This window comes from Tinamus guttatus, unplaced genomic scaffold, assembly GCF_059628265.1.
Source record: "Tinamus guttatus ecotype Peru unplaced genomic scaffold, ASM5962826v1 Tinamus_guttatus_pri_ptg000089l, whole genome shotgun sequence".
NCBI classification, from domain to species: domain Eukaryota; kingdom Metazoa; phylum Chordata; class Aves; order Tinamiformes; family Tinamidae; genus Tinamus; species Tinamus guttatus.
The window spans coordinates 3,986,337-4,010,769 of NW_028288623.1; the positions used below are offsets into that span (position 1 = coordinate 3,986,337).

The 24,433-nt window shown below is 42.1% G+C and overlaps 1 protein-coding gene across 3 annotated transcripts in view; it reads right to left on the bottom strand.

The window, feature by feature from the left end:
• Positions 1-24,433, bottom strand: part of AMBRA1 (autophagy and beclin 1 regulator 1) — a 113,444-nt gene that overhangs the window by 45,930 nt on the left and 43,081 nt on the right. For all 3 annotated transcript variants that reach the window (XM_088520512.1, XM_010226427.2, XM_088520511.1), the window contains one exon: positions 939-1,049. In XM_088520512.1, coding sequence (XP_088376638.1) covers positions 939-1,049 — 111 coding nt within the window. The remainder of the gene's footprint in view (positions 1-938; positions 1,050-24,433) is intronic.

A 24,433-nucleotide genomic window follows, 5' to 3' on the forward strand; every position in this document is an offset into this window, starting at 1 on the left:
TCGGCCTGGGTTTTGTTGTGCAGCCAAGCACTAAGTTTCACACGCACACGAAGGTGGCCTAAGCTACAGCCACGCTTCAAATAAACTGTCCTACCCACCCCCTACCTTCACCCCAGGCAGCCACAAACACTTCTTCAGCTGTGCAGCAAGCTACATCAAGAAACTACTCTGAGAAAAAAAATTAGCCTTCCTAGTCAAGTTAGTTTTACCCCCCAAATAATTCCTTGGTTAGCTCTGACCATGAGTCTGAGAAATTCTTGTGCCAGGCTAAGTAAACCTCATCCAGTATAAGAGCTGGCTTACTGCCAGCATAAAAGAGACGTTAAAACTATGACCAAATTTTCACAAAGGGAAGGAAAAATTCAGCAATACTGCTCATATTCTTGATCTGCAAGCAGTTTCCACCTGAGATCTGGGACAATCATTGCTTTTCCAAATGACAAGAAGCCACATCTACCCCCAGCTTACAAGACACCAGGGCCCAGACCCCTCAAAGAACTTCAGTGCTTTAACCCACAGCATTGTCAGCATCTTGAAGAATCCAGACCCAAGTTACCAGCAGTTTTTAATGCAAAGGCATAGAGTCAATACATCAGTCAGCCCTCTAGCAAATTATTGATAATGAGATTTGATACAGGATATTTGTAAGAGGACTGTATATTTTCATGAGAAGGCTCAATGAAATAACAACAAAAGACAAGCCCCAGTTATGCATTAATTTGCTGAGAGCAAGAACAAACAAGCTAAACAGAGTAACAACAGTTTTGTGTCTATTTACTCAACTTTCCCAAAAGGCTACACATTTTATGGTTTCCTATGCAATAAGATAATCAAGTAACCCTAGCGTTTCAACATCTACCCATGTAGCTTTGGAAGAACATAGGAATTACGGCAGCTCTGGCTGGCAGAGAGTTAAAGCAAAGCACTCCCCAGCTTACCGTTGCTGATTTCAGGCAGATCAAACTTTGTGAAGTCCCACCACTGGAGCCGGTAGGTCGTGTTGGCAATGTTGCTGGCCACTGCTGACTGTCCATCCCCAATCACAGCCCCTGCAGAAGAGGGGGAAATAATTAGTAACTTAACCTCCAAAAGATCATGCAGAAAATAGTTCAGGAGACAAAAACCCATAGAATACTTTTCAAAATCAAATACTCAGAACTTTCTGGGTTCTTAAAGAAATCATATTTATAGAAATGGCAACATCTTTTAAATAAACCACAGAGCACAGGAAATTAATAGGAAAGCAAATCCCAGCAACAGGTTTCTGAAAGAAAATTGATAAGAGAGAAATATTTAGCCAGACACAGGCAGAAATCCTGATCAGATTCATTCAATCCAAGCACATCCTATTCTATTGACACTGATGAAGTTAACATTTGTCAGACCCCAAATTTTCCAGTGAAGGTATGAAGGCAAACCAGAGTATATAGTAAGCAACAGTGTTGCACTGTCAGATTACAAACATTTGTGGACACACTCTTTACTTCTTCTGTAAACTCCACTCTTAGAGGGTGTAGGTTGCCTACAATATTTCCTACACAGTGAAAATTACGACAAAATATTGACAACCCTAAGGTGAAACCCAAACTCACTATTAATCTCTTGACAAAGACAGTTCCTTTTGGACCCTCTGAAATAGCTGGAGGGTACCACTCCAGGCAAATGACAATATCCTTGCTAACATCCCTAGGATTCAGGCAACAGCCCGAAGCACAAAGCTAAGCAGAATACTTTAGAAATTTATGCAAAGAACATCATCTTCCAGCCAGAAAGGAACTGCCACTGGTAACTCGAGTTGGCATATATGTAGAAAAGCTCACAGGTGTTAAACGCAATCCTATGAAGAAAAGTGGAGGAAAGAAACACTCCTCCAATAGCAGTACTAAAGTCCAAAAAAGCCCCAACCAAATAAAAACAAAACAAAAAACCCCGACAACCCTCCTGCTATTCCTAGTTGCTCAGACATTGACCTTCATATGCAAACCACCCTTGTACCACAGTCACACACTGATACTCAGAAAAACTCAAGGCAAGAGAATTTGATAAGGGAGAGCAAAACAAAATCACCCCCAAGCAAAATTAGGAGAAACACAGCCTCCAGACTCTAGGCAGTCTGGATTTAAACATCTCAGCACTGTCGCTGATGGGAAGCCCAGGGAAGAGCCGGCAGCATTGCTCTCCCGGCAGGACCGGCCCAGGACTCTGCTGCCACAGCACCAGCCGTGGAAGAGACAACATCTCTTGGACAAATCTGCTTCCGATAAAAGGCAGCCAGCTGCCCTGGCAGAGAGCAAAGTTTGCTAATGCAGGTAAATGATGGCAGTACGGAGGGAGGTGAGTAGACTGAGGCTGGATTCTCTTCATTTCCTTGTAGAGTTCAAGCAGAACACTCAGGGCTGTAAAATTAAGCTCCCCTGAAAGCAAGCGCGCGCGCACACGTTGTACGGTTTTCTGCAAAGTAAAGAGCCAGGAGAGGGGAGGGAGGGAGAGAGGAGGGCAGGGCAGAACAGGCAAAACACATCTTAGACCGATGCTGATAAACAAAGAGAAAGACACCAAGAAGGCTAGTCCCATTTCCATAGATAAGCTGTCCGGGGTCCGTTTTTTGGTTCTGGAGAAAATAGGCTCAGAAAACATGCCAAGAGCAAGATTTCCGAGCAGCCAGCGCTGCGCTGTGTATTCAGCTGTGCCGGGCCTCCAGCGACTGAGACCTCCTTTGTGCTCCTGCTCACTCCCTGTATCTGCCTCCATCAGATGCTCACACATCACTTGGAGAGCAGAATTAACAGTATTTCCATTGCCCTTACACATGCCCAAGGCCTTGTTCTCTATATCCCCCAAAACAAAGGCCTCCTCTGAACAAAAAGACATGCACTTGAGAAGGCAGATTCAATACACAAATGAAATTACATTTGCAACCAAAGTGGAGGAAGGACAATTACATTTCATGGTGCTTCATCTTTCAAAGTCTCCCCCTCACAAATCAGTGTCTGGTGCAGAACGGCAGCCCTTTTGCTGTGCTGCCTCCAACCACCAAATGGAGAACAGAAAATCAGTTTCTATATGAATTTCAAGGTCTGGGACTAGCTGCACAGAAGCAGTAACTAACATTACTAACTAGGTCATAACTGCCTTACTTGACTGAGACAAAGAAGGAAATACTCTGCAAAGACAGGCAATGGAAGTACTACTCATGGCACATAATTCCAGAATATTTATCTCATTATAGATGAACAATTACAAGACCTTCTCCTGCTTTAAAATGAGAATGTGGTAGACATAACAAGTAACATAGGAAGTGGAGAACAATTACTCCTAACAGAGTAATCTTGCTCTCCTTCCACCTGATAGTAGAAGCCAAACAACATCACTAACTACTGTACAAACAGCCCAATGTACCTGGCTCAGGCAAACGTTGTACCTATTACTAAAAGCACCATCAAGAAAGTGCTAGTAGCAAGTGTTCTGAGAGCTATCAATCACTGTGTTAGTGCTTCAGATAACTTAAATACTGTTACCAAAAAGACGAGGACACAAACTCGGTTCATAACTGAGTGAAAGCACATCTTCAGAAGGATTTAGTCCACTCCTCAAATTCCATATTCTATATACCTTTATTAAATAATTACCTCTGCTTACACTAATTATGTCATTGAGAACTATAATTATTAAATTAGATCTAGTTACATATAACAAAAGGAAACATTACTTTTGTATCACAAATCCCGCCACAAGACTCCCACATGCACTGTCCTACCATAAAGGCAATTAAAAGTAAACCACATTTCAGACAGTGAATGTAGGCAGAAGAATAATCCCCAGTACACAACTCTCCTTCCCAACCCCATCCTTTTTTTTTTTTTTTTTTTTTTTAAATCTCTCTCTCTCTTTTCCAGTGTTTAATACGGAAGATTTGTGGCTATATATGGAAAACTTAACACAAATGTTAAAATCCTTGCTACAGAGTTTCCACTGACTGCACAACTTGAGAATTCATTCTCAGTGCTGGCTTTGCTTAGGCAAGCTCTGAGCCTGGGTAAGAGCATAAGAAGAGCTTAAGGGGCTGTTGCCTCTTAAGTTCTAGTGAAACCTGCAGGCAAAAAAAACAAAGAAAAACAAGAAAAAACCCCGCCACTTCATCCTAAATCTGGGCAGCAGAGCAGCTCTTACAAGGCACAGTTCTCACCAAACACTTGACAGTCTGTCCCGATTCCTGCATCTTCCATTGTTTGACGGAATCACAAGTGACTGCAGTAGCTACCCGAGGGTCTCGGGCTTGTCATCACCATGCACAAAACGACCTTTTTCTGCAGAAAAGATGTAGATTTCAGAACACTGAAATCCAAAGTGAAGGCCAATTGAAATGCAGTGAATGTAGGTTTGATTGGCAGCTTTCCTGCGTCTGTCTATCACTGGGTAACAAACACTGGGTGACGGCAGAATTGGAGATAAACGTTTTCAGCAGCCCCCCCAGCTGCTCCCCCCATCTCTCCAATCTCCATCCGCCTCCACTCAGCACATGACAGGAGAGTTTAAAGAGTAGGGGAAAAAAAAGTCTTAACAAAGACTTAAAAATCCAAAACGACTCTTCTTACAGGCCACCTACATGTGGCAATTATTTAACCATCAGTCTCAATCCCCTCAGAGGTCCAAGTCATCTTGACATGTGGAGAAATCAACTTCTGTCAGTCAACTATTGCTCACTTATGAGCCAAGGCATGCAAACCAGTGCTTGAGTTTAGACTGAAATGTGGTGCAAAGCCCCTCTCCAAGGCACTCCAGCATCCCTTCAGTGAAGGGGAGAATACTCCCAGGCTACTACTGCAGGCTCTCAGAGGAAGAAAGTGCACTTTACAGCAACACCGGCGCAGGGGTACAAGCTTCAAGCATGAAGAACACACACTTCCATACTACAGGAACTTCTTTGTCATATATTCAACAGAAACCAGAAGTTTTTTTTTTCTTTTTTTTTTAGATCAGATCCTAGATTCTTAAATTCTTACTGTCTGGCTGTCTGGTAGACCCCCTGATACTTGGAGGAAAAAAAAAGTTGTTAAGATGTTTAAAGATAAGGTGGATAAGCTGGAGAAATCCCTGAGCTAATAAATTTAAGCTGCTACTCAATCTGAGACTGTGATTAGGCCCGTTAGAGAATTCCCTCCATGCTGGTACCTGCATCTTTAAGCAAGAGTACCTTTGAGCAGTAACTACCCCTTTGGAGCCTGTTTGTAACACTTGCTAGTGATACTGTGGTTATCCAACATTTGCAGAGCGAATCTATCGCAGCTGGGGAGTTCCATATTTTCTAGAATCAGATTTACTCTAATCCAATCTCCAGGAAACCCAAAACACAGGACTAAATTATTTAACAAAACAAGGAGAAAGCTCTTTGCTGCAATAATACAAGAAATTCTCTTAGCTGATTCTGAAGCAATTTAAATTCAGTCAAAATATGACTACTGGTCACTGAATCCTAATGAAGTGGTTGGAGTTATAGCAGATTCTTGTACATCTCTGACCCTGAAGTATTCTGTGGGGCAGCCTTGTTTGGGAATACCTTTGATTTCGGGAAACCATTTGCTCCTGGACATGACTTTAAGGAGTTCCAGCAAATCTCTGTTCCCGGCTACTGCAAAGACACCACTTTTGAAAGGAGCAAAGCTGGTATTTTCAAGGATTCATTTTGGTAAGTAGCCATTTCAAGAGACTGTTTTATCAGCAAGCTTTAAATATGAAATGGGTAAAATTATTATTTAATGAACGAACACACAAAATGTTACGTAGTTGAGCATATATTGCATTGAAAGAATCTTAGATTCTGGGATATTAAATGAGAGAGCCCCAAAGAGATCTATGTTGTCCAAAGACTGACCCGTTCAAAAAGGTCATTATTTTTCCTTTATCCCAACTGCACAACAATAAGAAAAAATGCAATTCACCATTCACACCTATTATGGAATTTCCTTTCAACAGGGCAATGTTTAGCATGCTCATTTCCACAGCCCTACAATCAAGGGGAACTTGAGCAGGCCCCAGCTGCAGGTCGTGAAGATAACTGCCCTAACAGGAGCTTATTCATGTGCCCAAGGGCTTCTTCTCACCTTGTAAACAATGCAAGCTTCACATAAAGGAAATTTCACTGTCACAGGCTCCAGACGTCAAAAGAAAATCAGTTGATTTGCAACAAATATGAAAAAAGAGATGTTTGCCCTGTGACCCTCAGTAAGCTCATGATGGTTCTTTGACATCCTACCTTGGTGACATTAGAGACTTTCCTTTGTCTGGCCAGCTAACATTTAATAAAGAAATGCTAACTGAAAGAGTCTATTTTTGATGGTAGGGTCTAGTTTCCCTGAAAGGAAACTGGAAGAGGTTAAGATGCTTTTCAAATGCATTCCCCTCACCAGAATTATTTGCAGTTCAGCAATCAAGGAATTTCTCCCTAAGAGAGAGGATCCCTGCCTCCCTGCTGTTCTTCACCCATAGGATGCCACTATTCACGCCACCCTGCTATACTGGGAAGTAGGAAAATCTGCTATGAAAGAGCACTATGACTTTCCATAACTAGCAAAAGGTAAGACAAAAGAGAATACTGAAATAGTTTCTTGTAGAACCATCCCTCAAACTAGAAAAAAACATCATACTCTCTAGGGTGACAAATAAGGTAGCTTATTTGGTAACATAGACTTTGTACACACATGGATTAATCAGGATTTTTAGAAGGCACTTTCATCCTACTCAGCACAACCAGTAAGGAACAAACAGCTTCATTTCCTTCCTTAAGCTACCTCAAGCCTCTTGGCCACTGTTAGTGAGACTGTGGTCTCAGTCTTCAACTTGCCTAGAACTTCTGCAACCATCCATATCAGATATTCATTGCTGAGCAAGAACCTAAGAAAAGAATTCCTTTTTGCTGTCAAAATCACTACTCATTATCAACTCTAACAGCTTCGCCACAATAAAAGAGTGACAGGATTTAAAACAAAGACTTTTTATCTGTAAGATCTCTCATGCCACCTAGAAAAATCTAAGTTATGAGCAATGCTATCTGAACTCCGGGAATATCAGCATCTTACTCAATCTCACCTTTCTGATAAATTGAGAACAAAATGACTGCTTAGCAGCTGCAAAGGAGTAGCTTAGCTAAGCCTAGCCGGAAAGGGAGAAATGAGGCAAGCAAGAGCCTGACTTTGCGGGGGCGGAAAATCAAACATATAGCATAAGGCTCCTGGAATTCTCATACTACACATCACTCCAATACTATAACTAAAAAGATGGAGATGCTCGATGAATACCACACAGGCATTAAAAAAAAAAAAAAAGTTGTAGAAACATAGAAACAGAAGAAATTATCTGTTTTTACCATTGGCTGAAACTACTCACAAGTTGCCTGAAAAGTTGCTGGGCAAATTTCTCTTTGGGATCCTTGAGCCAAGACTCGAGTCTTCCCACAGCTGCCATTGGAAGCTTTAAAGAAGTGTCTATAGACATTGTTCCTTGTTTTGAGAACACTTATTTATTTCCATGTGACTATACTGTGTGTCAAAAGCATGCCTCATACTACCATGTGATTCATGCAGTAAAGCATGTTTTCTACAGTATAGGCTTTTAGGGAAAATATTCAAGCACTAAAAATACATTCCAATTTGCATTTTATTTCACCTAATATTTTGTTTCAACCTTTTCTGCAGATTCACAGCCTTTTAGATGATTTTGTCATTTGTACACTCAAAGAAAGCCTAGCAAAAAAAACACAATGAGTAAAGGATTTGAGAAAGGAATTGACACTTTCTTCCTAATTTCTATTATTTTACACACCATAAAATCCTCTACTACTCAGGGATTCACAGTTATGATAGCCATCAGCTATTGCCGTGGCACAGGAGTCAGGAAACTATCGGCCAATTAGTGGGGAGATAAAGACAGTTTTACTTTGTCTGCATGAGCAGGAGCAATGATGTGGCTTGAAGTCTTTTCTCCATCTGGAGGTACATACATCAACATATTAAAAATCAGCAAGATACTACATTTGCAATCACTTCCCTTCCAAACAACCAGCACTCAAAGAGAAAAGTGTTTTTCCGGATGAGACTGACAGTGGTTGGGAGGATGAGGGCAGCAAATGAGGCCAGGGCACACAGCTGTGTGAAAAAGCAGGGAGCTGAACTTTGCAATCTCGAAGGAAAAAAGAATTCTTCCTTCACCTTTGTTTGAACCCACACATGAGGGCATGTTCACAGCCTTCCTATCTAAATTTTCCAGAAGCTGTAGGTGACTCTTGAAAGCAAAATGTCAAGTCTCTCCCGCCAGAGTTGAAGTTTCGCAAAATGCCTGCGAAGGCGAACGCAGCCAGCAAGGTCTGCATGGCTGATGTGTGCCGTGGCTCGCTCGCGTCCCTCCCTCCGCCAGCGCCGCCCCTTGCAATGTCTCCATGCTCTTGCTCTGCTAAATCCCTCGCATTGCTTCCAAGCCCATCATTAAATTCTGTTGGAAGCCTGCTTTTTAACCTTCACATCTGTGTTTATCCTCTGCACAAAAACAGAGCGAAATCTGTGCCTGGCAGGCATTTCCTTTTGTAAAACTCCCCTTTCTTTCCCTTTCTGACTTTTCAGAGCATGAAATGTGCCTGCTAATCCTAATTGCCTCAGATGGCGAGTCTTGTGGAGATGAGACAAAGCGGGGAGCTTCCCCCAACCAGCGCATCCCCGCGCAGGCCATGAGCAGGCACCGGACTCAAGCCCTCAAGTCTCCGGAGCTCCCATTTTGCTTTGCCCCGTTTCTGGAGTACACAAGGGCAACCCCCATGCAGCTGTACCAGAAAAGAGGGCTTATTTTCCCTGATTTCCCCTCCTCTGCTTAAATAGTCCTCTGAGCACAAGAGGCTACAACCTCATTGCACCACACAACCCAGGTACTGCTCGAGCTGAGTCCTCAGATACAGCAGCGATGTGCTGAAGCAAAGCAGCCAACTGTCAAATCCTGAAGAATCATTTGCTCGTCTGGGCCCCCGTCCCAGTTCTCTTATCTGAATAAAAAGCTAGCAAAGCCTCACTGGCATGCCCACAGCCAGCCTTTCCAGCAGCAGTGCCCTGGCCAGGAAAACGGGCCAAGAAATGGCACTGTTACAGTATTAATACCCTTTTGCCTCCAGCAGTCATTAATGAAGTTAACTGTCTGGTCTAGCAGAGGTTGCTTGGATTCAGAGGAAAATTTCAACAACAGCTGAAACAAAAACTCTCGAACAAAAACAGATGAACAACAAAACTCTTTTCTAGACTGTTCTCATTCCCCAACCAGAAGGTCCTTACCACCCAAAGCTGATGCTAACTTGGGTTCTCCAGAGCTGTCACACTACCCACGCTATTAGCTCTATTATCATTTACTCAGAAAACATGAAGGATACTGAAGTATCAGACTCTAAAGCAACACTACCAAAAGGGCTGTATGAAATTCTAAATAATTCCGAGCTCCTGCAATTTCCTATGAGATTTTCTTTTACAGACTGACACACTTACCAATACGATATTCAATGTAGGTTATGGATTGGCGTGGCCACAATTTTAGCTCACCCTGATTCCTTTCCTGAGCAGACCCTCAGTGTCAGAGGCACTTCCAACAACTAACATCACTGCACTAGCTGCAGCAGCACCCAGCTGCAGAATAAATGCACAAATAACTGGTGAGACTGCTGTTACGCAGAATGACCCTTTTTGCACTGTGAACATGCATTTTAACTACACAAACCCCATTTATTCAAATAAATTAGCAAGCCGAATGCCTGCTACTGCCTCTGCAGCTCTTACTGCAAAAAGGTGCGCTTAGAACAACTTTCAACGCAAAACGCTCATTTTCAGAGGAAGAAACTCAACAGTATCTTTATAGAACACAAACACCTTATCAGCCACTACCTTTAGCATAAACTTTGACTAATCCAAAAAGCAATATGTTCCCTAGAAGCATATGAATTACAGGATTTTCACTGTATATCAGTATAATACAAAGCTTGCACACCGGAGACACTTTTCATTGAAGAAACAGCAGTATGCAATATCAGTAAAAACTCCAAGCACAGAAACACGTTCAGAGGCTTCTACTGGCCAGTGAATGGAAGACTTAGACAAATTCTTTCCAGCCCTGAACACATTTCAGGACTAGTCATATCACAGCATAAGTCCTAAGCATCAAAACCTACATGGAAAATGCTGTGTTAGTTTAGCAACATGAACCAAGCACCATCACAATACAGAGCACTAGGCTAAACATGCTTAGTGGTTGATTACATTTCACAGTCATAATATCCTGTGAACAGGATACCTCTGCTGAGGAAATACTTGCCTGCTCTGAAACTGTGCTCGTGTAGGGAAGGGGAAGATGAAGCCATGTGTCCTTGGAGGAAATGCAACTCCATTAATAAGAATGCAAGTCCTGACAACTTAAATAAACAAACTCCATATAATAAAACTAACAGAATGTCTTAGGGGAAATGAACAGCTAACAGGTGGCATTTATGTTTTAGTTTTTTCTTTTTTCCTTTTAAACAGTGTGCTGTGCTCAGTGGAGTGCCTACCCAGTCCAATGGCTCACTGTATCTGAGAAGTCAACAGGTATTAACCTTTCCTAGTGAATGGAAACCTGGAAGACCACCACAGAGGGAGCAATTCATGAGACCTCTCCAATTTGATGAGCGAAAGGGGGAGAAGGCAGAACTGCAGCTGCAGAGCAGGCAGGCAGACTGACTAGCGCTTTTCTGCATAAAACAGGAGTAAACAGTCACATGAGAGGGGATGAATATGCTCCTGAGAGGGGAGCAAAGTGGGGAAAAAACAGAAACTTTCGAGAGTGAAACTAATGAGAAGGCAGCTTAAAATTAACGGACAATGAGAGGGAAAGTAAGAAGCCAAAGCTGGAAGAACATAATGGGGAGACCGCACTGTTCCAACTGGAAAAGAACAGAGTAAAAGAAACCTACCGTAAATTAAATACTTGGCTCACACAATGTTTTGAATACTTTCTGATGGAGGAAGTTTTGAGGGCAGTTTGGGATGACCTAGATGACAGCAATGCAAGTGAGACTCCTTCCTTACTGCCGTTACCTTCAATACACAGAGCAGGTTGCAGTATCTCAGTGAGCAATAATCTCTGCGTGAACCCAGTGCAGGGAGTCAGGCTCACAAAGATGATTGAGATCTCAGAGTAAGCAGAACCAGACTGACAAAGCACCCAGGTCCAGACTGCATGGGAGCACTGTGCAACAATATGAAAATAATAGTGCAACACACAAAACAGCGTGACCTTCTACGCAAAATCGGAGTTTGTGACTTGTGTAAATCACTGGCACAGCTGAGTTCAGCCCAGAAAGGTCCGATTCACTGCACTTGCAAAAGCAACTGCAAGATCAATAGAGACTGCCACACTTTCCTTTTATTTTAAGGAGTGTTAAGAGTCAAACTCAGCCTCATAGGCAGGAAATCTCAAGCCAAAGCAGAGCTCGGGGCAGCAGAAGAGCAGCTCGGCTACTCAGCATGCAGGCCCTGGGCTGTACAAGAGATTGTTCCTTCAAATAGGTCTTATTTCCTTTTAGGGCAGACTTGACCTTAATCCGACTTGAATTAATTCATAATACTTTCAAAGGATGCTAAGCAGACCTGACCAAGAAGCTGCTATCAAATATAACCAGTTCAGCTACACCAATGTATTTGTAAGCAAGGATGAAGGGAAATTCAGACACTGTAAATGGGGCAATCCCTATTTGCTGGTTGATACTAAGATTTTAGATTACACAGAATGAAGATGTGGAACAGCCCAGGCTTTGTGGGAGATAGGGGTCACAAACTAGTAGGAAACCCTGATGAGAAGCTCCAAGATCTCATCCTCTCAGCTGCAGAACCTAGAGGATTAGCTCCCACCAACGTAAAGCATCAGCACCAGCACAGACTAAATGACGATGAATACTCCAGGTTACCCTCTGAGTTCCAGGGCTCAGTGTAAAATTGCATCCTCACAGGACAATCTAGTTGGGACTTACCATTCAGAGGGACAGCAAAAGGTAGGCAGTAAGTCACTAAAACTGTAAGAGCGGGAGACAGGCGTGTATCTTTTCACAGCCAGCTGGAGAGAAGGCACTGTTACCAGATTCCCGCTTTTAATTAAGACACTTAAAGCACAGACATTATACATGGGCACCCAACATCAAGAACCTTGAAACAAAAGAAACTTAGGGCAGAGAAAAGATCATTACCGAGCTCTCAAAAGCAACTTTTTCCAATGAAAAATAGAGTATCAGTAAAGCCTACTTTGCAGATAACAATAGATTGCTAGGGTATTAGCTCCTGCACCCTGTTCCAGAAGACACTCTGCTGGTCTGTAGTAGCTGCTAGGTGTCACAGACAGAAAAAAATAAAAACAAAAATAAAAATAAAAATAAAAATAAAAATAAATAATAAATAATAAATAATAAATAATAAAAATAAATAAATAAAATAAAGATCACATTTGCACTACTCTGACCTTCCCCCACAGTAACATAGGAGAACATTTCCATCTAACACTATTTTCCTTGCAAACAGCAAATTCACAGTAAGATGTGGCCTTCAGCTTCCACTTTTTCTTGTGTCAACAGAAACAAATATACACCCAATAAACAACGAATCTTCTGTGCAACCTCAACAGCCAAGCCAAAGCCTGGAGAAGGCAGAAACACACTCTCTTCACACTCCTTCTATGACTCTGCCTTCTGCACTCCGGCCCTCAGCTTAGTATTTTCTCACCTCATCACTCAAAGAACAGCTATGCAGATCTGTTCACCCCATCAGGACTGTAAGCAATTAACCTGTTACTGTCTCCCTCCCTGCTATTCCCTAATGTCTTTCGGTATTCACTATCAATCCTTCCTCACACATGGTCACTCCCTCTTGTACGACTTTCAGTCTATAAACACTATTAGTCACCTACCCTCAACCCTCTTCCTCCTATGTCTTCTTTCTCTTTTGTTCTGTCAAAGCAGTTCTGGATTTTCTCTAATTCCCTCATAAGGAGGGGGAGGTTTCTTTGCCTCTTTCCCCAAAGTCATGTCCCTCACCAGCTTTTGGGCCCATCTCCCTCTGGTTTGCAGGACATCTCTAACGAAAACACCGACACACGGTTAATTCCGTGCCCTCCACAGACTACTCCCGCCATTTCCTCAGGGAGGCCACGAAGGTCTAACCCAGCTGGGCACGAACCGGGAGCCGCTGCGAGGCTCTGCGCGGGCAGCCCGCCAGGGCCGCGCGCCTCGTGGCTGGGCGCACGCGTGCCCACACCGGGGCTGCTAATGGGAACAATTGTTTGAGAGAAGAAAGAAACTTCTCCCGCTTAACCGAAACCCACGCCTGCAATCCCAGCTCCCTTGTCACCACCTTTGACTCATTCCTCAATACCCCCCCTTCTCCAACCTCCTTTTCTCTTGCAGAATCTCAATTACTTATAAGAAAGTTACAAAATTACATTACTTCCTCCATCTTTCCAACTCACTTTACCTTTCCCCTCCCACAGTTTCTTGTCACATACAGAAGCATCTTCCCAGCACTTCTGACTTAATAGCCACCCCAGTGATTTTATCCTCCTCTCTCCATTTCTTTTGTGCCAATTTCCATCCTTTATCATTTGTCACTGTATCTTTTTAGTGCTCTTCTCTTTCCTCTCACAAAACAAAATATTCACTAAATTTTTACATCTCAGAATTCCTCAGATTCACCGGACCACACTTTGGATGTGTAGGATGAGAAGGGAAAACGATCCCAGCCACCTCTTCCCTCCGATCTATTGTCCTCTCATCTCTAGCTCTCAAACTACACCGTGTCAAACCCTAGCACCCACTTTTTTTTTTTTTTTTTTTTTTTTTGGAGAAAACCACTGTGCTTACTACCAGCTCTGAAATTATTTAATGGATCATTAAGCCATACCTATATACTCTCTCCCACCCATTGCTGCAAACAAGACAAGGGGGTTGAGGATGCTGAATGCAGTTGAAGTTCTAGATTCGAGCAATTGTAGTCATTTCAGGCAGTGCATGAGGCAAGAGATACGCATCTTGTCCCAAGGCAAGGAAGAGCCAGACTCTTGAAGCCAGGCTAGCAGGGAATTTAGCAGAATTTGATAGTCCAGAGCAACTACTTCACAGATGAAACGGCAGCTCACTGCTCTTGCTGATTTTGAACTCTCACACATGGTAACTCCCGAATGCCAGAAAAAGCTGGACTACCGGCAGCACTGAGTTCAACAGGAGAGAGCGGCAAGCTACTGTCCAAGGAAACAAAATAGAATCACGTTTAACAGCTCCTGCTCAGCTCAGAACCAACTCCCTGATCTGAGTGAAGACGCCATCTCTCCTGTGCTCTACCTCACAAGCAGCATTAGGCCTTTCCCTCCTGTGCTCTACCCAGCAAGCGGCATCAGGCCTTTCCAAAAAAAAAAAAAAAAAAAAAAAAGGGGGGGGGGGCATGGAGGGAAAACAGACTATCAGAAGAATAAGCAAGAATCATTTCTCTTTCTATCTAACATTTACATTTGACTGAGCTTTGCAATAGCGCATTGAAGGGTTAATCTGAGTTTACACAGTGCCCCTATCTTGCTCAGGGTTTTTGTTTGCTATTGCAGCAACGTTGCTGGGGTTTTCTGCTTGACTGTCTTTAAGAGACTCTGTCCCACACAGAACATTTGCTACCTTTTATGTATTCAACATCCATAACGCTTGCAGCTTTTATGCTTTGGAAAAAGCCCACAGACTAAATTTATTTCCATGGGCTCTGTCCTTATCAAGCCCATTTTCAGAACTCCTTCAGCCTCCATACAGAGAAGGACTTCTTGGCATGGCTTACATTAAGATAAAACATAGCACGAAGGACAAACTCATAAGTTAAAAGTAACTTGAAAGATGCAGGCAAGTTGTGACCAACTTACACTATCTTCCTGTGCATCCTTCCCCTATAATCAGGGAAACCCATCAGAGCAGAACCATAACAACAAGACAAGATATTAACTAAGACGACAATATGCTGAGGGAACATTAGCAATGCAGCATCTAACAGCTAGTGACAATGTTAAACTTGCACACACTGAATGATAACAGACTCATGCATTACTCAAATATCAAACTTCCAAGGTACCAGGCACAAAGATTCAACAGTACAGACATAGGGAAAGAGCCAGAAATCAATATGCAGCATCTTTACCATCTCCCTCATACAGCTATGTTGCCATAGCAAGAGTTTCTCATGTTTTTATGCCCAGGTGTCCACAAAAATCTATACAAAGGTACTATATAGGGTAAGGAAATTTACCCCTTTTTAATGTTATAACAGCTAAATAAAAAAAAATAAATCATGACTCTTCTCCATAAACTGCAGACAAATGCTGCAGGTCGCTGAGCATTTCTATCCTGTTTGCACAGACTGCACAAATTCCCTGTACTCCCTCTGTGCACCAGAGTGTGGGTAACCTTTTCCTTTTTTTTTTTTTCTTTCTTTTTTCTTTTTTTTTTTTTTAAATAAAGAGAATTTGTGGAAAATTACTTTTATGGCTAAGTGCGCTTTACCACCCACAAAGAGACGTGTCCCCAAGGGGCCCTACCAACTCACAAAAAGATGAGCACTTCTGCAAAATGTTACCCCTTCTGATACAACGATATCCAGAAATTCATAACTTTAACAATGCACACAAAACACAAAAGGAATCAGCCCAAATTCTTCAATTGTAGGAACATTATCATCTCCCCAAGCTACATTCTGAGCTATTCTCTGTCTCAAAGCAACCTTTAGCTTTACAGCCACCAATACAGGAAAGGCTTACTGGGACAGCCCACATCAGCATATACGATACAAGCTTCCTCAGCTACCACTCTGGGGCACTGGAACAAACTATATGTAGCTCACGGCATGATGAAAATGGTTGTCTGGACCTCTCCTGCACTGCAATCACTGAGGACATCCAATTCAGACCCCTGAGCACCAGGAACCGTGGACTAGCAGCATGCTCAAACGTTCTTTGAGCTCAGGAATTATCTTCACTAGCTTGAATACTGCAGTTACTGAAAAGAAACATCTGTTTCAGAAGTTAACTACCATAAGGGAAGTGGTGAACTTTATGCACCAGAACCTGAAGGAAAAAGGAAAAAAAAAATAACAAAAAGCATTATCAGTCAAACATTTTCCGTTTGTTTCCAGTCTAAATTGGTCTGGTGTCAGCTTCTGCATCCTTTTATGCCTTTTGTCTATTAAATTAAATGGTGCTCTACCACAAATCTTTCTCCTTTACAGATATATCTAGACCAATCAAGTAGTTACTACTTCTTTGATTAGCTAACTACAATAAACTTCTTTAAGAGCTGCAAGTGGATTTGCACGTCATCTGGAATGGCATTACTAAGATCATACACACAACACAACAACAATTTCCTGCTCCCTGACATTGCCTGCCTTATATAAACTCTTAGAACCATATCCCCACAATAGTAATTCACATTCCCTTGGTTTACTCATCACAAATTCCCAAAGGTATTTTCAGAATTCCTATTTCACCCAAAACAGTAAACAAAACCTGCAAATAGGATTTAAATTACTGGTGGCAAGTACATTATCTCACACTCAACTACAATAACATGGACCCACAGTGTTCCTTTATTTGGATCAGCACAGGGGATTAAGGAATTGCAAGAAAGATCTGCCCCCCAAATACACAAACTGAGATTGCCACTGTCGTACTCCATATTCTACTATCTGTATATTGAGATTGCCCTAGTCACACTCCATAATTTACTATCTGCAGATGAAAGACTGGCGTGGATCAAACCTAGACCCCAAACTCCTTGTTCTTCTAAAGGTCAACAGCAACACACCAGCAATGCTGCACTCCAGGTTTCTAACAGTATCTCACAGCTGGTTTACTTGGAGCACATCATGTCTCCGGCCCTGAGTCATGCTATAGAAACTGCTTCCTTTAACTGCTCAAATAATTCAAGCTGTTCAAACTGTTCAAAATCTTCCATACCAGTTCAGCCTAATTTAGGGCCTTCAGTACCACTCCATGAAATGTCTTTCCAAAAATACACATGGAGACCTAACTGTACACTTACATCTTTACCTCTCTTTTGGAAAGTGCAATCATCACTCCAGCCATCTTCCCAACAGGATGGGAAGCACTTCAGGTCTCCATGTCTAGAAATTCTTAATCTTTTATCAGGACCTCATGTGGAGCATGGGGAAGGGTGGTCATACATATTTCTCCTAAATGAAACTCTCTCACAGGACAGCATAACCAAGGACAATGCGTTGCATCTCCACAGCTCTTGAAATGCAGCCAGTCATAGACAATGTCTGGAGCACTTGAGTTAAGGCAGATCTTCCCAACTAATGCCAATCTCAGTGCAGTCACATTTCCAGACACTAGCCAAAAATCCCCTGATATTTCAGACCTCAAACATATCCGGTAAAACGAAGTGGCCTGCATTTGCTCTGACTGGAAAAGCTACACTCATTCGAAACAGTGATGGCAAAAATATATATAAGTGATGCTTCTAATACACAGCAGCTAATCTTCTCCAAATCTTTCTACAGGCACTTACTCTCTGTAAGCAGGTGATCAAGGATTTAGGTTCAGCTTGCCAGAAGAGACAAAAAATAAGAGAATCTTAGCACAAGATAAGTATTCTTATGGAAAGCTAGTAATGAAGAATGCTCCAGTGAAGTCTGCTCGCTCACAGACAAGACTTGAAAGAGCCAGAAGTCCTCTGCAGTCAAAGTCACCAGAGGGCTTTATAACAGGTTCAGCAGATTATCCCATTGCATACAGCTAGTCACACCTTTATCAACTAGTGAAATACAGGTTTAACCCAAAATAAATTTTCTCTCACCTACAGCAAGTCAAAAAAATCATTTCACTGGTCCTGTGTACTTACATGGCTCAGAAAATCACTGAACAGTTGAGTTTTGAAAGGACTTCGAGATTATCTAGTCCATCCCCCCTTCTCAAACCAGGCTGAATTACAGCAGGTTGCTCAAGACCACATCGAGACAGCTTCTGAGTATCTCCACAACCTTCCTGGACAACCTGTGCCAATATTCAGTCATCCTCACAGTAAAGTTTTTCCTCACGTTCTGACAAAGCTTCCTGCATTTCAGTTTGTACCTGCTGCCTCTCGCCCTATTGCTGGGCACCACTGAGAAGAATCTGACCGCATCTTCCTTACACCCTCCCTTCCGATGCTTAAACACATTGAAAAGATCCCCCACTCAGTCTTCTCCAGGCTGAAGAGTCCCAGCTCTCCCAGCCTTTCCTCATACAAGAGGAATTACTTCAAGCTCTTGAGTGTGAAGGGACAGCTCTTTCCATTTCAAAGAAACATGCCATAATAGCGCAAGTTTATGGTAGAAGTTAAACTGGTTTTGGATCCTCTACACAGGCCTTGAGAGTAGCCTAGTTATTGGAATCACATGGGGGTAGCATGTCACAACAGTTCTCTCCTTAAAACAATTATGCTTCTTGCTTTGATTCAAGGCTGTTTACTCCCTTTTTCCTTCAGTCTCTAGTGCTTTATACTCTCAATGCCCCAGCCGAATAATTCAAATGGAATCTGTTCACAGCCAGCAACACGGAAACCTCTACATCCTAGCCAAGAACAAGCAAGCAGAGACACAGAGTAAGAAAGGCATTGAAGCAGACAACCCAAAGTACTCTTAACGCTTTCATGCTGCCTATGCTTTCTATATCTGAAAGCAAATGTCAGGAGTGGATGTCAAAAAGAGGATAAGTAACTGCATAGATTCTTGCTGCAGAATTTGACATTTTGGATGGCAGTAACTGGAAGCAACACAAGCAACCTTCATCATATTATGGCTTCCTCTCAACATTATATGCTCCCCTCTTTCACGAGATGTCCAACTGGACAGAACTAAATCATCTTTTCTCACAGTAGTATTGAAACCAATGCCACCCGTTCAGGAACATATTGAGGTCTTTGCTGAGGACTAGTATTTCAGAAGAGATGGGCTGTGGCTCATTCCAAACCTAATCGCATTAGCTACCTTTCAGCCTTCACTGAGCCAAACTACAATGCTACAGGATGACACAGATTACAGTAAGAGAAAAGGGGCAGCTGGGCTGCCAATTAAAGTGCAGAGCCGGAAAGAACACAAGTTCACTGGTATCTCGCAATAGATAAGAAATGAGCGATGTACTTCAGAGATGGAACTGTTAGAGAAAATGTAGTATCTGTGGATGAGTTTTGTGACTGCTGTACAGCCACAAGAAGTTAAATACAAGTTGATTTCCATTTTGTCAGCACGAACAAGCTAGTTCCTACCTTCAGGGGAAGTCCACAGGTGGCATTCCACTTTAAGAATGCTTGCTAAGAAGTTCACTTTCAGACCACTTTCATGATGTGATACAATCTTGTAGCCACTACTACAATATCTAAAAAGCAGAATTCAAGAATCAAGGTAATACCGAATAAAGCTAACACACAGCATAGGATTTTATTTCACTCTCATCTGATCCATCTACAATACCAGTCTATGGAGGTATTTTATTTAAGGTATACTCCCCTGTGACTGAGTGTTAATATTTTCCATAGAGAAATACTGGTCTAGGAGAGCACCAGTAGAAGAGGGGCTAAGGCAGGTGAGAGCTGAGCTCTGGCAGCTAAGCTTCATGAAAGCTCACTCAGTGCAAGTACGCTATTAGAACAGATGAAGCCACTTTACAAATGAACTCTTAAATAGGCGTATGTCACATAATTAAAGTCTTATCCACATTTACAAAATCCTGTTGACTTCAGAGGTTTCGGTACTGCACTGGGGAAATCAGCACCTCTGCAAATACCTAAACAATTCCACAAAGGCACATTTTCCATTCCCTTCTCTTCCGCAAGCATTTTCTGTGCTGCACTTTCCTTCTTTACATTTATTGCATGGGAGGTTGTACTTTCACATGCATTATAAACAGTTCCCGAGTCTGTCATGAAGAGGATGGGTGTCTATAGCTCTCCAGTCACAAAAAGAGAGATATGTATTTCAAACCTTCTGTGACATTTAGTGAGCACTCAGACCATGGAGAGAGCAGAGAGAATGAGGCTACTCAGAAGTTCCCATCTTTCCACATTAAGTGGTACCCAGCAGACTTGCAATAGAAACCCTCTGCAGAAGAAGCCACACAGTTATGTTCACCATATAGCCTTATCCCACTAAAGATCTGTTTAAGGTAAACAGGAGGATCAGGACACTACTCCAAATTCCTGTTGCTGACCTACTTCAAAAGGCAAAAGTAAGTTAACAGCAAAAAGTCAATGATACATGTTTGAAGTTAATGGTCCCAAAGCAACAGTTATTCCCAGGCAACTGCTGAGAAAGCCTTCCCAGAAAGTGATGCATACACTTGCTGATGGTGAGAAAAACAAGCATACATCAGAGATAAGAAAAATACATTTTCCCATCAACTCTTGTTCATCATCTAGAGCTCTGATGTCACCTTTCTCAGTCTCCACAGTTGTGCACCACTGTAAGCACATTTGAAGGGTGAAGACATTGCAGAACAGAATTCATAGCTCACCAAGGGACACCACAAGCAACAAAACAGGATTAGGTCAAGGGAACTTGAGCAATGGGAATCAATCACACCTCCAGTGCCAGAGGAACTGGAGCATCTGCCTGCACTACTGTTTCCAAGGCAACCAAGCCAGCCTCTTACCACGATCACTCTTCTCATCAGAGCAGAAGTGAAGGGTTACGGAGCTAATTCTAGTGCAGCAGTAACTGATTCTGTATCCACTGCCTATGTACCCAGGGCTCATCAACACCCATTTTAATTGGTCCTGGGTTGGCACCATGAGTGTGTACTTCAAAAGCAAGCTCTTAATGTGGCTGGAATGATCAGAGGGAACATGCACTAGGAGGCACCTCAGTTGCTGGGTCTGGTTCATAAACTTGGACTCACAAGAAGCCACTGCCCAAACTCTCATTAGGAGAAATAGTATGCCTAACAATACGTCTTCTCATCACAAAGAAAGGACAACACTTACCCACCTTCTTAATACATTTTTTCCACAATGAAACTTTAGATGAACAACTGTGTTCTAGTGGTTTCTGGTACAAGCATAGAAACAAGAGACTGAAGTTCTGACTCAAAGACATGTGACCTGAAATTCTGCCAAGGACCCAAACATTCAAGAATGGGATTGCATACACAATTTTGAGAGAAATGGCATCTGAGCAGATGCTGAACATTACACTTTGGAGTCACAGATCCCAATCAAGGGCAGGCTGTCAACACTCCAACATCATTACCTTCAAGAGAGTTGAGCAAGGCTTCAGCTCTGTTCCAGTAAAAAGGCATAAACAGCCATCACAATCTGCATTACATAGCTCTGTTGGCAAACAAAGCAGAGATAACCACGGCTATACCATTTTCACCTTTATAGCAGGCCACTGTCTGACTAGGAGCAGGCTATGGAAAATCTCAAAGAATGATGAAGCTCGTTCTTTGAATAAGTGCAAGTGTTCAGCCTCTGGTCTGAATCTATTACATAGAAATAGCAAAGGAATCACTCAAAACTGAAGATGAAGTGTGTCATACAGCTCAGTCCTTATGTCAAGCGTAGTTTGGATCTCCCCATTAGGTGCAGGACTCACAGCAATTATGCTGAATTGTATTTATACGGATAACTCTTTTTGGCAATGGCAGAACAGACAAACACTATCTGTGTTCATGCAAAGAAAAAATACTTTATGTATTTTATGAATTGCACAAAACTGAATAAATGCCTATTAAAACAGAGAGAGGTGAGACAGAAGCATTTCATAAAGCTAGGTAACCATATCTTAAACGAGCAGACTTCTTATGTAGGCCTCCTGTTGGGCACCAGAAATGAAACTAACATCTGTGCTCAATTTTTAAAGCCTCCTGCAAGTTCCCTGACAAACACTAATTTTCTTTCTCCGAGTTTCCACTGAATTGAAAATAAAGCATTTTTTATTCCACTACAGCTCTCTGACTACCACAAAGCAGCCAGGTAATTGCTATAATGCCCCAAGGAAAAGCTCATAGAAACACACATGGGGTCACAAGCACTTGGTCAGCAGTGAGTCAGAACAAAGATAAATCTGAGAGAGAAAGCAGTCGGCAGAATTATTCAGTGCCAAGAAAAACAAACAATTAAACAACAACAACAACAAACTGTAGGAGGTCACACACATACAAAACTGAGCTATAGGTTCCTTGATCCAAAGCCTGCACATCACACTGCTGAGCTCTGCAGCAGTACTAGCTCCCATTAGCAAAGGTGCAAGTTCATGCCACAGAATAGCTCTTCCATGCCCCAGGGAAGCACAAAAGCCCACCAGAAGGAGAAAATAAAACGAAACTCAACCCACCTCCGTTAGCTGGCAAATGGAAGAGGACCCAAAAGATTAAAAGACTGAAACAGCCCCAAGACACTGTATTCTACTTGTTACACTGCACACAGCAGGCCATTTCCTATGGAATTAGAAGTCAAAATGTAATTTATCCCTTTCCCAGTTTCAAAACATACTTCAACTAGGTTTCACTTTATGGACTTCTCCTTGGAAACCATAACCTCATCACTTCTGTCAGTTCAACAAGGAAAAGAGAGTCCAGAGGGTAGCTTACAACCCACACTACCAAGAGCTTTAGAAAAGCTGCCAAATGAACTCTCAGATTTTTTGATGAGTCTTGAAATAATAGAGGAGTGTGGAAGACTGAAAAATATGCTAGTGTTATACCAGTATTTTAAAAGGTTGAAACAGGATGAGACATGTCAGTCTTGTCAGCCTGACTTTGATTCCAGACAAAATAATGAAAAAGCTGATATGAGACTCAGTTAATAAAGGATTAAAGGAGGACAGTGTAATTACTGCCAATCAACATAGACTTTACAGGAAAATGTAACTTGTCAAACTAACAACATTTTTTTTGGTGAAATTACAAGTTTGAATGTTAAAGGTAACAATGTTGATGTAATAAATTCTGACACGGCGTTTTACTTGGTGCCACAAGGCACAGTGATACAGTAGATCATACCAGCTAACTGAGAGGCATACACTGTACCAGTAAATGAGGAGTCAGTCAGAAGGGTGCTGTCAGGACTCATTTTTGTTCTAAAACTAAATGCAAATTAGTTTTATGACATGTAGATATGTCTGTCATGTTGACTAGTACTGCTTCATTCTCCCTCTGAACTCCCACCTGCTTCATCCATCTGTTGTCCCCTTCTTACACTTTGCCTGGGAGTGCTCTGGAGGTCTAACCTGGACCTAGCATCTCGGAGCCCCACCGTACTAAAAGAGCTGTTACATTATACTGATGTACAATGTAATGCACAGACTTACGGTGATGTTGTATTAGCCTGTCTGCTTAGGCAACTTGTAAGTTTTAGTGGTTCATTAAACCAGGCTGCTATAAGAATTTATTCATATGATGCTCTTACCTGGCCTGAGGCTGCTGCCTACTACACTTGCATGAGAGCAATACTTAAACAACGGGAAGTTGTTTATGCAAAGCAGACAGCTGCAAGTAAATGCAGACAGAACTCGACAAAAAGATCGTTGACATTTAGAAATTTAACATACCACAAAGCAATTCCCACACTCGTAAGATCTGTCTCCTCTTATTTTCTCTCCTCATACAGCAATAACTGGGGAAGGGGGCAGAAGAGAAAGCATAATTGGGTATTTCCCCCAAACAGTTCTCACTGATATTTGACCACAGTTACTGCACTACAGAAGCCTACTGTTAGTGTTTAGCAAACTGTCAGATTAGGAGTACAGTTTCTTGGCATCTTTTCTCAAATGCTGGAGATGTTGCATAAGAAATATATTTGGCATTTACAAATTTAAACATAATTCAGAAATGACAGTCTGGATACAGGATAAGATCAGGCACACTAAAGCACTCGATCTTAGATTAGCCTATGTTAATGGGAACATAATTGATTTTCTTCCACCAAGACTGGTAATCTTGGCCATAACTGCCAGCCCAGGGTTAATGTGCTTGTCAGCTTGAATGGAGAATTTTGCCATGGTATGGTAATGAAGAAGGAACTACACCACCACCTTGCTCTGGCCCAGGTTAACTAAAAATTATGTTATCAGTACTGTAACTTTCAGTAGCTCTGATGTACAATATTTAAAATGGCAATGCTGCTGACCAACTGGGCTTAACACACGCAACTCTCATTATTCCACAACTCTAACCCCATTTTCTAGTTCTCATCTTCCACGTCTCCACCTAATATTTATGTCTTCAATTCTCCTCGTTTCTGTAACAACGTCCATGTGTTTAGAAACACAAACGTACTGCATTCCGAAAGCTAAAATTGTGGCTATAAAGTAAAATAAACAGAATACCACAAGGAGCTATTGCGCTAGTGGAATGAATCATTTTTGTATTT